The following is a 13,449-nucleotide window of genomic DNA, read 5'->3' as shown; positions in this document are numbered from 1 at the left end:
GTTTTTTTTTTTTTTTTTTTTTGGGTTGTGGATTCCATATGATTGTGGGTGGTGGTGGAGTTGGGTCAATTCCATGTGCTTTGGGTTGTGTAAATGGAGTTGATCCATCTCTTCTTTTTTCTTTTTTCTTTTTTAGAGTTTTGTGTTGATTTTGGAGATTTTTTTTTGAAGTAGTATTGGGTGGTGGTGGATTTGTTACAGTTTTGTGCTTGTGTTTGTGTACAGTAGTGTGTTTTTATTTTGTATTTTTTTTATATTGATGGTTTTTTTTTAATATTTTTATATATTATTTTAATGTATAAAATTGAAAAATAGAAGATGTGATGAATGGTGAATTGTAAAATGGTATGTTAAAATAATAAAGTAGGTTTTTTTGATGTGTCAAAATGACATATTTATAAAACACTTGATGGGAATGCTCTAAGCCAACTAGTGATCCTACATAGGCATAATAGCAATCATTGAGGGAGAGAGAGAGAGAGAGAGAGATGGCAGAGAACTGTTGTTACAAGGGTGTTCTGCCATTTTCAACTATGGTTGTAGTAGAGTGCATAAAGGGTAATCTATCTCTAATTGATGTGTCCAATTTGTCTAGGGGCTAGCATATTGCCAAAGGGTAATCTATCTCTAATTACTTCTTGCCTTCATTTTACAATTTTGTTTCACATTCCAATTATAATAATGCATTCTTGTATTATAATTACATTTTGATCCAATTCTATTTGTAGAATACTATTAATAACTTAACTTTGGATTTTCATTGAAATGCACTCTCTCATTTTCTCAAATACAAAATTAAAAAAAAAAAAAAAAAAAAAAAAGAACAAACGGCTTTCCAAACCATCTAATGTATTAGCTACTAGAAGACTGGAATTATTAGATCTAATATTGGACTCTATAAAATTAAACACAAAATATAGATACAAATTGACTAACATAACAAGCCAAGAAGACCCCAAGACACATTGGGAATTCTAACTAAAATAGTACATGACTGAGTTAGCAAACCACTCAAGTAAGACACCTGACTATAACAAACCAAACTTTATTGATGTACAGGATCATTCTCATGTGGGAAGTGTCTTCTAGTAACATCTACCAATCCTCCATATCACATCTCAAATGCTCTATAACATCTAAATTGAATCCCTTGTGATTCATATAGGAACAACAACGTACACTGTTTATAGGTGAAGATGTTTTCTTTTTTAAACAAGGATTGCATCACGCTGTTTACTAATTAGTGAACAATCTTTTATGTGTATTCATCTTCATTTGAAACTAGGTAGCCTGAGTTTTGTAAATTTTGACACGAGGGTTGTCATTAATAATTGGGGATTTGAATTGTACATACTACTAAGTCGTGAAATAGGGTGTTTTCAGCTCAATTTTTTGGTTTCTTGTTTTTAATTAAAAGGTGAAATGAAATATGGATGGTAAGAATCTATTTTTAAAGAGCTACGAAATAGGACCAAAAAATGGAAGTTGCATTCTTCTGCCTTGAAAGCTGTGATAAAACTTTGAATCAGAGATACCAAGAACTGCCTAACCGAATTCGAAAGTATTCATACCACTTAACAATACTATAAAATTTTCACCTTTTTTTTTTCTTTTACCAAATTATAGAAATGTTAGCTCCAAATCCTCCATTACTATTAAACCAAGTATTTAGATGAACTAAACAAACAAAACAACAAGGCAGCAGACGAACTCAACAAACAAAAGAATAGCTATAATACGTGATCTATTATATAACAATTTTTGTAGTTTGGCACCAATAAAAATTTCAGTCTTTCACTTCAGAGAGAAAAAAAACTATGTACATCACCCACCAACTATTAAGTGACTTACGAAGAACAACTCTACTCATTCTTCACTCAGACAAAACAACAAACACATAACATGTGTAATAGGAAAATCATTGATTATACAGCCAAACCCAGTTTCGTCTCTTTAGATAGAACAATGAGGTATTTCATATACTGAGTAACATTTCAGACAAGTAGGAGAACAACAATTGATACGTATACTGTTCAAGGCCTTTAAAACAAGAAAATTTATCATTTGTAGATAGAATTTATGGCCCCCAAATTCTGGGTAAAATCCCACGGAGAGGATTTGAAATGATGTTCTTAAATTATGGCTTCAGTAATTTAAACTTAAGGATTTAAAATCAATGACATCCAAACACCAAAACCATATACATAGGAGTTTAGGGTTCCAAAATCATTCAAATCCAAGAAAAAAAAAACCACAAATGAAAAGAAAGAAGAAAACGAAGTTTGAAATTTCAAATGAAAAATGTGATATTATTGTTTTTATTTTTTTGATGAAAACGTGATATTTATTGTTGAAAATGAAAGAAGAAAGAGATTACAACCACCTTGCCGATAGAATATCCATCGCCTTCTACTCATGTAGCGTGAGGCAGAGAGAATGGAAGCTAACTTCTTTTACTGGTATCAGGTAACTCACTAAACTTATTTAAACGGTCAAGATTAAAACCATTAGAATCTATGGCTTGGATTTGAGTAGGTCCCGTACCCACAAAAAAACCACGGGGTATGGTAGAATGACCCAAAAAGGTGGCCTTCTACATGCTGTTGAGTACCTTCTACCTGTTCATAGCATTTTACAGACTCTAGTTATGAGAATATAACCATCACAGCTAATTGTGGTGTTCGTATGCAACTTGTGTGCTACAGTTGTATTTGAACCAGTATCTTTAATGCTAGACATGAGCTCAAGTGGTTGGAGACTAATGGCATGTTTGGATGTTTAAAAAAGGAGGGGGAGTAGAGTAGAGGGAGGGAGAGTAATGCAATTACCTTGTTTGGAAGTTTTTTAAAGAATGAGGGGGAGAGGTTTGGAGGAGTTTGGAGGGGTTTGGATTCCCTCTAGCCCCCCAATTTTAATTCCCCCAAATTGGAGAGATTTGGAGGGGGAGTAGAGGACATAAACTATTGACCAAGTAAATTACCTAATTTATCCTTATTATATTAACAAAATTACACAAGGGGAAGGGCTAATTACTCCCTTCCCCCTTACTAATTTTAAAAACATCCAAATAAGGTGGAGGTGAATCATTCTCCTCTACTCTCCTCCCCACTACTCCCCTTCCCTCTACTCCCCTCTACTCTCCTCCCTCTCTAAACTTCCAAACAAGCCATAAGGGCTGATATAGCATTAATGGCCATTGTATACTTGGTATGAAACTAATGGACTACCATGACCAAGAAGGCTATTGATAACTTCTGATCAGGGATTTGCTTCAGCCTTCAGCAACATTTTATACACTTGAAGGGACCTCTGCATATCAATCTTCAGGCCTCTGTCAATTGCCACAACAGCTGCTATAGGTGTCATATTCCTTGGTGATGCTCTCTATATTGGGAGGTATAGTATTCTCTCCCTCACACACGGACATTAATTTTCCTACCTTTGGGAGTTGAATATTTAAATACTTTCAAAGAAGCAAATGCTATTTTCTATGACTGGATTTTATTTGGTTCTTAATAGTTCACTTTGTCTTCTTTTTTCTTCCTAATGTTGCAGTGTTGTTTGAGCAATAATAATATCAATTGTGTTTTATGCAGTTCTATGGGGAAAGGCAATAATAATTTGCACGTCATACACACATTTCAGTTCAAAAAATAAACTGGGTATAGTGTGTGCATTAACCATTACCCATTTGAGAGGAATATAGTTCTCTCTCAAGCCATTGTCAATAGCCACTGCAGCTGCTAAGGTTGTCATATTCCTTGGCGATGCTCTTCATCTTGGAAGTATATAATTCTTTCTCACAAAAATGCACATATATAGAGACAACAACAATATTAAATAAAAAAATGTACATTACTAACAGAGGAGCCATGCTAGTACCAATAAATGGACACAGGAATGACCAAGATTCAAACCCCCATCAAATTCGTACTACTAATATTAGTTATTGGATGATATAATTTATTAAAACTATGAAAATTACCACATTAATCAAGCAATAAAGATAGTACAATGAAAAGTCACCGTGGTCCTGATAGAACTGAAGGCAATAATAATGAAGTAGCAGCAACAACATGTATTTCTTGGTTTTCAACTCCACCTCTCATGTTTGGCAAAGATGGATTTGCGAAGAAATAATCTAGGTCAGATTCAATATTCACAGCACCCTCTAAGACCTTAACCACCATGGACATGGAAGGTCTCCTTGTGAAATCATTTTGCAAACAACAGGCTGCAACCCTCATCATATTCACAACTTCAGCTCCATGTAATTGCATATCTTCACTGTACTTATCAACCAAATCTAGCAACCGATCCTCCTCAATATTTTTCCTGAAAAGACCGAGTAGATGCATTTCTTCCTCTGGTTGAGAGCGATCCAAATTTCTCCTTCCACACAAAATTTCCAAGAGCACTACTCCAAAACTATATACATCTACTTTTTCTGTAATCACTGAACTCAACCATTCTGGAGCCATATAACCAGGAGTCCCTCTCATGGTTGTCACAACTTGGCTTTGGTTATGGTCAACTAGTTTAGACAACCCAAAATCAGAGACTTTTGCATTAAAATTCTCGTCTAAGAGGATGTTATGTGGTTTTATATCCAAGTGAACTATCTTTTGCCTACAATCCTCATGCAAATAAGTTAGTCCCCTTGCAATTTCAAGGACAATCTTCTTTCTATGCTGCCAATCAAGCAACATCTCAGGATTTTTGTGAAATACCCATCTATCTAGAGACCCATTAGACATGTACTCATAAACAAGAAGCCTATGATTTTTCTCAGCACAAAATCCAATTAGTCTCACTAAATTGATATGATGGATGCTACCAATTGTCTCAACCTCTGCCAAAAACGATTTCTTGATTTGACTGAAACCATCAAGACGCTTCACCGCAACTTTTGTGCCATCAAGTAGAGTTCCTTCGAAAACTGTGCCAAATCCTCCCCCACCGAGCTCCTTACTAAAATTTTCTGTTATTACTTGCAAATCATCATAAGCATATCTTGTGGGCAACCCTGGTACATGATCTAAATAATACTCTTCAGTTTCATCTGCATTTTTCTTCTTCCAAAATAGTAAAGCAAAGATTCCAATTAAAAGAAACATAACAAGCAAAGATCCGAGGCTAGATCCCACTATTATTTGCTTATCCTTTTTATGGTTTTTTTGTTGTCTAGGAAGATCTGAACTTGAGACATTTTGAACATTTTGGACTTTAATGTATACTTTAAGGTGAGTATTATCTTGATCAATGGATATCAGTGAAAAAATTTGGGAGAGTAAATAGCAATTCCCTAAACTTTTGCTCAGATTATAAAAAGCAGCTTTGCATGAACAATTTTTTAAGCAAGCCTGTTTACAACTATCTAAATTTACATGTTGGAGGTCGGGATTTATACTTGGGGGGTCTTGAGTAAAGGGAAAGTACGTGATGTTGTGGAGCTCCAAAAGAATGTGATTTTTGGAAGCATCACAAGACAAGGGAGTAATCAGGGAGCAGCCACGGTCAGGTTGGCTTTCTTCGATGGGCTGAAAATATCTTGTTGCATTTATAGGTCTAGGACAAGTACACTGACCGTCCGTACAAATACCATAATTGCCGCAAACTCTAGGGAAACCACAGGATGTAATATTAGTTTTGAAAACATCATATACCTCCCCCCAATATAGATCAAACACTTTCAAGTGTCCATTGTCAGCCCCTAGTCTCATATAACGATTTGAGAAGTTTGTTGATGGAATGACCAAACTTGAACTTACATCACTGAATATATATAATCTATCCTTCAGGAATTGAACATAACGGATATTATTTACTGCTAAAGTATAATAGCGTTGGGGGGGAATAGAATTGATATAAGCAAAAAACCCTTGCCTGGTGACATGGAGCGAAAACAATCCCCCTAGACTAGTGAGTTGCTGCCCTGCCACCAATTTTTGCCCAACAAACAGCGTGTTAACTGGGTGATCATAAGACTGCCAAATTGTTGCACTCTTGTCATCCAAGAGCTGGAGGTTGCACATGTCGGTTAAGTTTAGCCCAGTCACAGATTTGCTGCCGATGTTTGTTGACCACACTGTAGTTCCATTACCATCTTTTAACACCAAACCTTTTTTTGAAGTAAGCTGCAAAGTCGTTGCATTAATGCTTGGTTTAGCAGACCACAATACTTTTGGACTATCGGATTTCGAAATTTTGCCAGATTGGTAAGAAAGAGAGAAAATGGCAAAGAGATGACTGTTGCACGGCGTTTGTTTACAGTAGAAGCCACAACCACAAGCACCGTAAACTTCATCGGAGGATCCACTTACAAGTATGATTCTCGCAAATGATCCATCGTCGAATTTGACAGAATCAGGAGCGGAAAGACTGTTGGTCCATGAAGTAGAAGCGTTTGGAGTCAGATAACTGGGAGCTGGCAAGGCTGTGACGAGGGCTGGACAAGAAGGTGTTAGAAAAAGAACAAGGCAAAGAACAACCCAGCTTATACACATTGTCTGTAAAGTAAAACAGAGTCTTAGAATCAAGAAAGGTCCAGTGGAAAGGGAGATTTTATTATTCTTTAGTATAACTATAGAATTCCTTCAGTTCCGCTTAAAACCTATATTTTAAGGACTGGACCGTACGTCGAGAATAGTTTATGTAATTTCATGGACCCTTCCCTGGTTGCCTCGCTTTAACGACTTGACGAGAAAAGTTGTTTGGTTGAACTACATGTTGACAAGCAGCAGAAGCAGTATTTTAATTTAGAGCACACGTACGGCTTCGTTCAACTTAAGCAGTACGCTTGATATAGTGATATTAACATAGAATGCCACCGTTTTATAAAAATAATTTATAATGAATCATTATTTTTTACATGGTTATTATAACAATTTTGCAAATTTGCCCACCTTTAGCTCAACTCATGTGAGTGATTTTGAGTATTTGGTAGTGTAAAATTGAGGATTTTTTTTTTTTTTTTAATTTTGCATTTTTTAATGCAAATTCTCTTGGTGACAAGATTTAATCATCTTAACCCCAACCATTCCTCATAAATTGATGCTTACATCACAACTGTGTTACAAAAAGATGCGATAACAAACCTGATTGATGTTACTTAAACAACAAACTACTTTCATCACATTAGAATACATTACTTATATTATTATGCACTTTTAGCATGATTTCTACCATTAGGTAATTAAAATAAAATACTGTTTGGGCTAACAATCAAAATAAAATATAATTTTCTTGTCACATAAATTGACCCCTAAATTGCCACATCAGCATAACTAACAAACAAAAAAATTATAAGTGAACCTGTGAGGCTCAATTTGGGATCAAAATCCCTATCAGTAGGACAATTTCATCCTCTACCTGCCTATAGGTAAAAAATCTCTCTCTCTCTCAGATAGGTTTCATCTTCAGCCTTCAAATTGTGGCAAGACCGACCTGAATGTTCTATAAGCATTTTCCCCTAGGAAATCAAGGCAAACCTGGAAGCAAGGTTGAACTACTTTAGGTTGAAAAATCAAAGGAAGACTTGTACTTAGACTTTGAAAAGTATAGTTTCTCATGTTATAGTTAGACTATTAAACTTGGTCTAGTCCATTTATTGGTTGCATGAATCCAATAAGAATGTTGACATTAGTCTTTTTCTTTATAATGAATCATTATTTTCGTTCTCTTACGTGGAGTTGGTGGTATTACTAATCTTTTTTTTTTTCCATCTTTTTTAAACATAGTTTCAACCTAGTCTTTATTCTTTATTCATTTATTGTGTTTTGGACCTTAGAGTATTTACATTAGCTTATGCAGAAATTTCGGTCTATTTTAATATAATAACATATTTTTTCTATTTTATATATTTACTTTTTAAGACAGTTCACATCAGATTTTCTATTTTATGATACAATTTTATTAAAATATTAATCTTTCTTGATTTTTTAATTGTTTCTCTTTCATAACATACAACAACCACCATTAATTCCCTTCTTTTATCATCAGGATATGTAAAGAAAAAAAAAATTAGATGCATTATGAATAGTATTAGTGTAAACTATATGGTTATTATAGCAATTTTCCAAATTTACACATCTTTAGCTTGACTGATATGAGTGATTTTGAGTCTTAGATGTGTAAAATTGAGAAAAAAATTTTTATCTTGCATTTTAATGCAAATGCTCTTAGTGACAAGATTTAATCATCTTAACCCCAACCATTCCTCATAGATTGATGCTTACATCAAAGCTATGTTACAAAAAGATGTGATAACAAATTTGATTGATGTTACTTAAACATCAAACTATTCTCATTATATTGGAATACATTACTTATATCACTGTGCACATTTGGCATAATGGTCTTTCCACAAGTATAAGTTCTTGTAAGATGAAGGAGTAAAAGTTGAAGTTCAAGTCTTTAAGAAGGAACTTTACACACACATATTAGACTAGAGTATGATTTCTATTTCAAAAAAAAAAAAAATGCATTACTTATAACAAATTATGGTTTTACATCTCTTTATTATTATTATTATTATTATTACTAATTTTTTGAGTTATGTTTACTAATTACGGTTCAGGGTAAATTGTTTATTTGGTCCTCAACTTTTATGTTATGTGTTAATTTAGTCCCTAAATTCTTAAATATGTTAATTTGGTTCTTAACCTTTTGATATTATGACAAAATGATGTCTACCATTAAGTGATTGATGGAAAATGTTGACATGACTAATAGCCAAAATAAAATATAATTTTCTTGTCAATAAATTAATGCCTTTATGAGTTTGGCATCAACTTTTAGCTTTTATGTATAGTTTTTTAAAACCTCATTTTTTTTTTCCATTTTTCTCACTATTAAAAAAAAAAAAAAAAATTAAGGTATAAGTATACTTTAACACATTTTCAACAAAAAAATAAATAAATTATTTTCAAATGAATAGCTAGATTGCCACATCAGCATAACGTAAAAATACTTTGAGGCTCAATTTGGGATCAAAATCCCTAAGAGTAGCACAATTTCATCTTCAGCCTATAGGCAAGATCTCTCTCTCTCTTTCTCTCTCTAAAATAGGCTTCATCTTCAGCCTTTAAATTGTGGGAAGACCGACCTGAATGGTCTATAAGCATTTTCTCCTAGGAAATTAATTAAATCAAACCTAGGAGCACAGTTGAACTACTTTCGGTAGAAAAATCAAAGGAAGACTTGTACTTAGACTTTGAAGAGTAGTTTCTCAAGCAATAGCTAGGTTTCATCCTCTTTAATATGGGGCCACCAGTTTTTAAGGCTTCATCCACTTTTAAGTCCCCTCTTCAGCAACCTCTAGCAATAATAATGTGCAACTCTGTCCTATTTGAAGTTTGATTGGATCTATTTTAATTGCTTTTGGATTTTGTACTGTGATCACTCAAAAGACACCGCTCTTGCAAAACACATAATGCAAAGATACAAGAAAGTTTTATAAGAATATCCATACACATTCACTTAAGCAATTACAAATGTTAAATATCCAATCACAAATGTTTCAAGCTCAAATTGAAATTTTATTGTCACCTACATTTACAAGACAACAACAATATCAGATAAAGAAACGTATATTAGTATCAGCAGAGCCACACACTAATACCAATAAATGGCCACAGAAATGACCAAGATTCAATCCCCCATAAAATTCAAACTACTAATATTAGTTATTGGGTGATAAAATTTATTAAAACAATGCAAATTACCTCATTAGTCAAGCAATAAAAATGGTATAGTGAAAAGTCACCGTGGTCCTGATAGAATTGAAGGCAATAATGGAGTAACAGCAAGAATATGCTCGTCCTGGTTTTCAACACCAGCCCTCATGTTTGGTGAATATGGATTTGAGAAGAAATAATCTAGGCTAGATTCAACATTCACAACACCTTCTAAGACCTTAACCACAACGAACATGGAAGACCTCCTTGTGAAATCATTTTGCAAACACCATGCTGCAATCCTCATCATATTCACAACTTTGGCTCCGTGTAATTGCATATCTTTACTGTACTTATCAACCAAATCCAACAATCGATACTCCTCAATATTTTTCCTGAAAAAATCAAGTAGATGCATTTCTTCCTCTGGCTGAGAGCAATCCAAAAAATTTCTCCTTCCACACAAAATCTCCAAGAGCACTACTCCAAAGTTATATACATCTACTTTTTATGTAATCACTAAACTCGACCATTCTGGAGTTATATAGTTAGAAGTCCCTCTCATGGTTGTCACAACTTGGCCTTGGTCATGGTCAACTAGTTTAGACAACCCAAAATCAAAGACTTTTGCATTAAAATTCTCATCTAAGAGGATGTTATGTGGTTTTATATACAAGTGAACTATCTTCTACTTGCAATCCTCATGCAAATAAGTTAGTCCCCTTGCAATTCAAGGACGACCTTCTTTCTATGTTGCCAATTAAGCAACATCTCAAGATTTTGGTGAAATACCCATCTATCTAAAGACCCATTAGACATGTACTCACAAACAAGAAGCCTATATATGGCATTTCTCAGCACAAAATCCAATCAGTCGGTCCCATCAAATTGATATGATGGATGCTGCCAATTGTCTCAACCTTTGCCAAAAACAATTTTTTGATTTGACTAAAACCATCAAGACGTTTCATTGCAACTTTTGTTCCGTTAGGTAGAGTCCCTTCGAAAACTGTGCCACATCCTCCCCCACCGAGCTCCTTATTGAAATTATTTGTTATTGTTTGCAAATCATCATAAGCATATCTTGTGGGCAGCCCTAGTACATGATCCAAATAATATTTCTCAGCTTTATCTACATTTTTCTTCTTCCAAAATAGTAAAGCAAAGATTCCAATTAAAAGAAACATAAAAAGCAAAGATCTGAGGCTAGAACCCACTATTATTTGCTTATTCTTTTTATGGTTTTTTTTGTTGTCTAGGAGGATCTGAACTTGAGACATTTTGGATATTTTGGACCTAATGTATACTTTAAGGTTTGCATTATCTTGATCAATAGCCACCAGTGAAAACATTTGGAAGAGTAAATAGCAATTCCCTAAACTTTTGCTCGAATTACAAAAAGCAACTTTGCATGAACAATCTTTTAAGCAAGCCTGTTTACAACTATCTAAATTTATATGTTGGTGATTTGGATTTATACTTGGGGGTAGGGGGGGGGGTGTCTAGAGTAAAGGGAATGTATGTGATGTTATGGAGCTCTAAAAGAATGTGAGTTTTAGAAGCTTCACATGACAAGGGAGTAATCCGGGAGCAGCCATGCTTAAAATACTTAGGTTTGCTTTCTTCGATGGGCTAAAAATAGCTTGCTGCATTTATAGGTCTAGGACAATTACACTGGCCGTTCGTAAAAATACCATAATTGCCGCAAACTCTAGGCAAACCACAAGATGTAATATAAGTAGGGTGTTCACCAAACTGTACAAACTATAAAAACGCCCACAAAAAGTTATAACCGCACTGCACCACAAGTAACAGTTAACTGCACTGCACTGCACCGCATGGTGCTATTGTTGTGAAATAGTAGAAGCTCAAAAAATTACCAAGATTGATTGTTAAAATATTTTAGGCTTTAGAAAGATCTCCAAACTAACAATAGGAATGAAGAAAATTAATCCAAAAGAAAATAGACACAAAACACCAAGAATTACATGATTTGGTAATAGCCTACTTCCATGGGTGACGACGAACAAATTTCACTATAACAAATTTGGGATAATACAAATTGGTGTAAAGGCACTCTCACAAACCCAAATTCCAAATACACTCAAATAACTCTCTCTTACAAATACAAAACCAAAGAACTAAATACAAATCAAAGAACCAAAAGTTCACAAATACCAAATATGAATACCAAATACCAAATACGAATTGCACACAAACCAAAGAGAGAGCCACAAAGCAAATCCAAAAGTTACAATGCACCAAGAGAGAGCAAATCACCAAACTGTAAAACCAAAACCAAGCGGTAACAAACCTCTCTCACTATTCCAAATTGCAACCCACAAATATTAAATAATCAAACAAAGAGGCAGCCTTTTTGTCACACTCTCTCATCTCTTTCTATCTAATTTTTCGTAACAGCACTATGCTTATATAGGAGACTTGAGTCGGCTAGTATATCCAAATCCAAGAAGGACTAGACTTCTTTTCCACACACAAAAGGAGAATCACTCCTATTCCAAATATAACTCAAAATCAAGTGGTAGACAAGACTTCTAATAAAGTTTGATAACTTCAAACAACAGTAACCCAAAAGGAATAAAATTTCTTCCTTATCCAAATCCAACAAGGAGTCGAACTCCTAATTCAAGCCATATTCTACAACTGTGCAGTTTGCAGTTTTATAATAAAAAAACCACACAAACCGCACTGCACAGCACCCTCACTATATATTAATATATTTATTTTTTTAATATTAAATATATTATTAATAGTTTAATAACCCTAATTCTCAAAAATAAAAAATAAACAATTTAATAACCCTAGCTAGTGTTGATTCGAAAAGCTAGTCCAAAATAAAGAAAAACTAGTTTAATAGTTTCAAAATTGGCTCAAAATAAAGGGAAAGTCAGTTTTGGGCTGGATAAGAAAAGCCCAAAATTTGAAAAATGTTCTAGTTTCAAACTACATCTTATACATTGTACTACACATGCGATTGCAAAAATGATGTGTAATGCAGTTATGGTTTTGGTTAAATTCTAAACCGTATCGCACTACATATGTGACCACAAAAATAAAGTGTAATGTGGTTATAGTTTTGGCTAAACCACACCGCAAAGTATGGTGCTAAAAATAATCAAATCCGCACCACACCGCACTGCAAACACCCCTAAATATAAGTTTTGAAAACATCATATACCTCCCCCAATATATCGAACACTTTCAAGTGTCCATTGTCAGCCCCTAGTCTCATATACCGATTTGAGAAGTTCGTTGATGGAATAACTGAACTTGAACTTAAATCGCTGAACATATATAATCTATCCTTCAGGAATTGCAAACGGATATTATTTACTGCTAAAGTAAAACAGAGTCTTAGAATCAAGAAAAGCCAAGTGGAGAAGGAAAGGGGGGTTGATTCTTTAGTACTATAACTTAACAATTGCTGCCGTCTGAAAACTGTAAATGATAAACTTCTGGTTGACTTTAGCTATACTTTAATAACTTGACGAGAAAAGTTAATGTAATTTCATGGATCCTAATTTAGAGCAGAGCAGAGGCCTTCGTTCAACTTAAGCTGCACGCCGGACGTTAATAGAACGCCACCGTTTCAGTTAAGCGCTCGTAGCTGGACTGGAGTGCAATTCAATTCCAGTAGATTTTAGATGTTTTCCATTTTTTTTTTTAAATTTTAGGAATTTTTTTTTTTTTTTTTTTTTTTTGTATAAGAATTTTTTAGGAATGTTTTTTCATAAACCCAATATATATATAT

At 34.1% G+C, this 13,449-nt stretch overlaps 1 protein-coding gene and 1 pseudogene across 1 annotated transcript; both read right to left on the bottom strand.

Moving 5' to 3' along the window:
- Positions 1 to 3,929: 3,929 nt before the first annotated feature.
- LOC111986857 (G-type lectin S-receptor-like serine/threonine-protein kinase SD2-5) lies at positions 3,930 to 6,561 on the bottom strand. The gene has a single exon (XM_024018544.2). It carries the CDS (start codon positions 6,504 to 6,506, stop codon positions 4,023 to 4,025), a length of 2,484 nt encoding a protein of 827 aa, XP_023874312.1. The 5' UTR covers positions 6,507 to 6,561; the 3' UTR covers positions 3,930 to 4,022.
- Positions 6,562 to 9,762: 3,201 nt separating this feature from the next.
- On the bottom strand, positions 9,763 to 10,957 carry LOC111986858 (G-type lectin S-receptor-like serine/threonine-protein kinase SD2-5; annotated as a pseudogene).
- Between the last annotated feature and the right edge of the window lie 2,492 nt (positions 10,958 to 13,449).

This window comes from Quercus suber, unplaced genomic scaffold, assembly GCF_002906115.3.
Source record: "Quercus suber isolate HL8 unplaced genomic scaffold, Cork oak 2.0 scaffold_2, whole genome shotgun sequence".
NCBI lineage: Eukaryota > Viridiplantae > Streptophyta > Magnoliopsida > Fagales > Fagaceae > Quercus > Quercus suber.
Note: the sequence above shows the minus strand (reverse complement) of the source record. Positions and strands in the feature narration are given on the sequence as shown.

What these genes read in the sequence shown, in the direction of transcription:
- LOC111986857 (XM_024018544.2), bottom strand. Translation starts at nt 6,506, where the DNA reads ATGTGTATAAGCTGGGTTGTTCTTTGCCTTGTTCTTTTTCTAACACCT.